This window comes from Arachis hypogaea, chromosome 4, assembly GCF_003086295.3.
Source record: "Arachis hypogaea cultivar Tifrunner chromosome 4, arahy.Tifrunner.gnm2.J5K5, whole genome shotgun sequence".
Lineage (NCBI taxonomy): Eukaryota > Viridiplantae > Streptophyta > Magnoliopsida > Fabales > Fabaceae > Arachis > Arachis hypogaea.
This window is the reverse complement of record NC_092039.1, coordinates 120,145,881-120,148,978: the sequence shown is the minus strand read 5'-3', so window position 1 is coordinate 120,148,978 and position 3,098 is coordinate 120,145,881. Positions and strand designations below refer to the sequence as shown.

The following is a 3,098-nucleotide window of genomic DNA, read 5'->3' as shown; positions in this document are numbered from 1 at the left end:
CGAGAAATGCCAAGCAATACTCAAAATGAAGAGCCTGGGCTGTGTTAAGGACGTTCAGAGACTGGCAGGTCGCCTCACCTCGTTATCCCGATTCCGCGGAGCCTTGGCAGTAAAGGCCTTGCCCTTCTTCAGTCTGATGAGAAAAGGAATAGCATTTGAGTGGACCCCTGCATGCGAGGAAGCGTTCAGACACTTCAAAGAAATCCTAGCGACACCCCCTGTACTTGGAAAGCCCAAGGCCGGGGAGCCGCTATACCTATACCTAGCCATAACGGGGGAAGCCCTAGCAACGGTTTTGATACGAGAGGAAGGAAAGGCTCAACAACCAGTCTACTTTGTGAGTAGAGCCCTACAAGGGGCGAAACTGAGGTACATCAAACTGGAGAAGTTAGCTCTGGCGCTCTTGACCTCTTCTCGAAGATTAAAACAATACTTCCAAGGCCACCAGATTGTCGTTAGAACGGACCAAGGAATCCGACAAGTGCTTCAGAAACCCGATTTAGCGGGAAGGATGATGACTTGGTTCATTGAGCTCTCCCAATACGACATACGATACGAACCTCGGCATGCGATTAAGGCGTAAGCAATGGCAGACTTCTTGGTAGAAGTGACGGGGGATCCAACCGAAGAGACGGGCACACGGTGGAGGCTCCATGCTGATGGGACCTCTAACCAAACGTCCGGGGGTACCGGGATCATCCTCGAGAGCCTGGCTGGAGTCATATACGAGCAGTCGATCAAGTTCGAGTTCCCCATTTTGAACAACCAAGCAGAATACGAAGCCCTCCTGGGAGGCTTAGCCTTGACAAAGGAAGTCGGAGCGACAAGACTGGAGATATACAGCGATTCACAGGTCGTCACCTTGCAAGTAAACGGAAGCTACCAAGCCAGAGACTCGCTATTACAAAAGTATTTAGAAAAAGTCAAGGAATTGAGCAAGGCATTCGAATAGTTCATGATCCAACACGTTCCAAGGGAAAGGAACACACGGGCAGACCTCCTATCCAAGTTGGCCAGCACAAAACCAGGAGAAGGCAACCGATCTCTCATTCAGGGCATGATAAAGGAACTAGCAGTTACCCTACACCTGTCAAGACTAAGCCCCTCCTGGTTAGACCCAATCACTAACTTCCTAGAAAGAGACAAACTCTCCGGCGACGAAAAAGATGCTAAAACCCTGAGAAGGGAGGCAGCCAAGTACACGATCATCCAGGGTCAGCTGTTTAGAAAGGGACTCAGCCAACCCCTATTGAAGTGCCTGCACCCCGACCAGACGGACTACGTACTCAGGGAAGTCCATGAAGGGTGTTGCGGCCACCACATAGGGGGCAAAGCCCTAGCAAGAAAGCTAATACGAGCTGGATACTATTGGCCGTCGATGATGACGGATTCTAAAGAATTTGTGAGAAAATGCGTCAAGTGTCAAGAGAATGCCAACTTCCACAAAGCACCAGCTTCCGAACTGAGCCTTTTAACGTCCTCCCGACCCTTCTCACAATGGGGAGTTGACCTCTTGGGACCCTTCCCGGTTGGTCAAGGACAAGTCAAGTACTTCATCGTCGCCATCGACTACTACACTAAGTGGATAGAGGCCGAGCCACTGGCTAGCATATCCTCATCCAATTGCAGAAATTTCATGTGGAGACAGGTGATAACCCGATTCAGCATCCCGGAGGTCGTCATCTCAGACAATGGAACCCAGTTCACCGACAAGAAGTTCACAGAGTTCCTCACCGGCCTGGGCTTAAGGCAGAAATTCTCCTCGGTAGAACATCCCCAGACAAACGGCCAGGTCGAGTCTGCAAACAAGATCATCTTACTAGGACTCAAGAAGCGGCTGGATAATAAAAAAGCTGCTTGGGCCGACGAACTCGCCTCGGTCCTCTGGTCCTACTGAACAACCGAGCAGTCATCCACGGGGAAAACTCCATTCCGACTAACGTACGGGCTAGACACGGTAATACCCGTGGAAATCGGTGAACCGAGCCCACGACTACTCTTAAAGGGAGTAGAGGAAGTTGTGGAAAAGGACTTAGTGGATGAGGACAAAGAGATGGCCCACTTGTCAGAAATGGCATTAAAGCAAAGAATGGCCCTGCGTTACAATACCAAAGTGCTTAAAAGAGAATTTGAACAAGGCGACCTCGTTCTGAGACGCAACGACATCGGTCTACCGACCCCAGGAGAAGGCAAACTTGTGGCAAATTGGGAAGGCCCCTACAGAGTCAGAGAGGTGATTGGCAAAGGGGCCCACAAGTTAGGAAAGCTCAACAGCAAGGAAATCCCGAGAACATGAAATGCGGGCAACTTGAGAAGATTCTACTCCTAGCCCATACACGGCGACCAAACAAGCTAAGTGGTTCATTGTGTAATAGCACCTTTACTATGAAAATAAACTTTGTTTAATCCCCAGTTGAATAGTCCTTGTCAAAACTTTATGTTGCGTTTTATCTACCTCTCTTAACCCACTCCTCGTGTAAGCGAATTCCTCACAAGGAGCACCATATAAACAATACGTGGCCTCGGGACTGATCACCCCGGGAGCCCATCAAGTTAAGGCCATAACAAACGGCCCCAACAAAGAGAGAACTCGCTCTGACGAAATACCAGCATAACAGTAATTCGAATAAACGAGCAAACGAACAAACGAAAGCAACATAAGCAAAAAGTGGTATCCATAAACCGACCAAACGGTTAACAAAGTCAAGTACGACAAAAGGCTTCAAAGTTTCAAAAAAGGTCCTACAACAAACCCACAAAAATATAAGGTACAGGAAATCACTTCCTCAGCATATCGACGATCTTGCCATCCTTGATGGTCTTGAAAACGCCGATTGCCGACGTGTCAAAATCGGGAGCAATAATCTTCACCTGAGCCTTGAGAGCATCTTCAGTCATGAAGATCGTATTTTTTCCTTGCTCTCTCACCTCCTTGTGCTTCTTCTTGAACTCCTCTGCCTCTTCCCGAGCTGACCTTGCAGCCGCAATGGCCGTATCCCGCTCCTTCTCTAAGGCGACCACTCGACTTTGCGCGGCGTTCAACTGGCTTTCCAGGGTCATCTCCCGCTCGGTCAAGTGAGACACAGAAGCATCAGCGG

The 3,098-nt window shown here is 49.3% G+C and overlaps 1 protein-coding gene across 1 annotated transcript; it reads left to right on the top strand.

Moving 5' to 3' along the window:
* The first annotated feature begins 586 nt into the window (after positions 1–586).
* LOC140184247 (uncharacterized) lies at positions 587–952 on the top strand. Its single transcript, XM_072234562.1, has one exon. It carries the CDS (start codon positions 587–589, stop codon positions 950–952), a length of 366 nt encoding a protein of 121 aa, XP_072090663.1.
* The last annotated feature ends 2,146 nt before the right edge of the window (positions 953–3,098 follow it).

What these genes read in the sequence shown, in the direction of transcription:
- LOC140184247 (XM_072234562.1), top strand. Translation starts at nt 587, where the DNA reads ATGGCAGACTTCTTGGTAGAAGTGACGGGGGATCCAACCGAAGAGACG.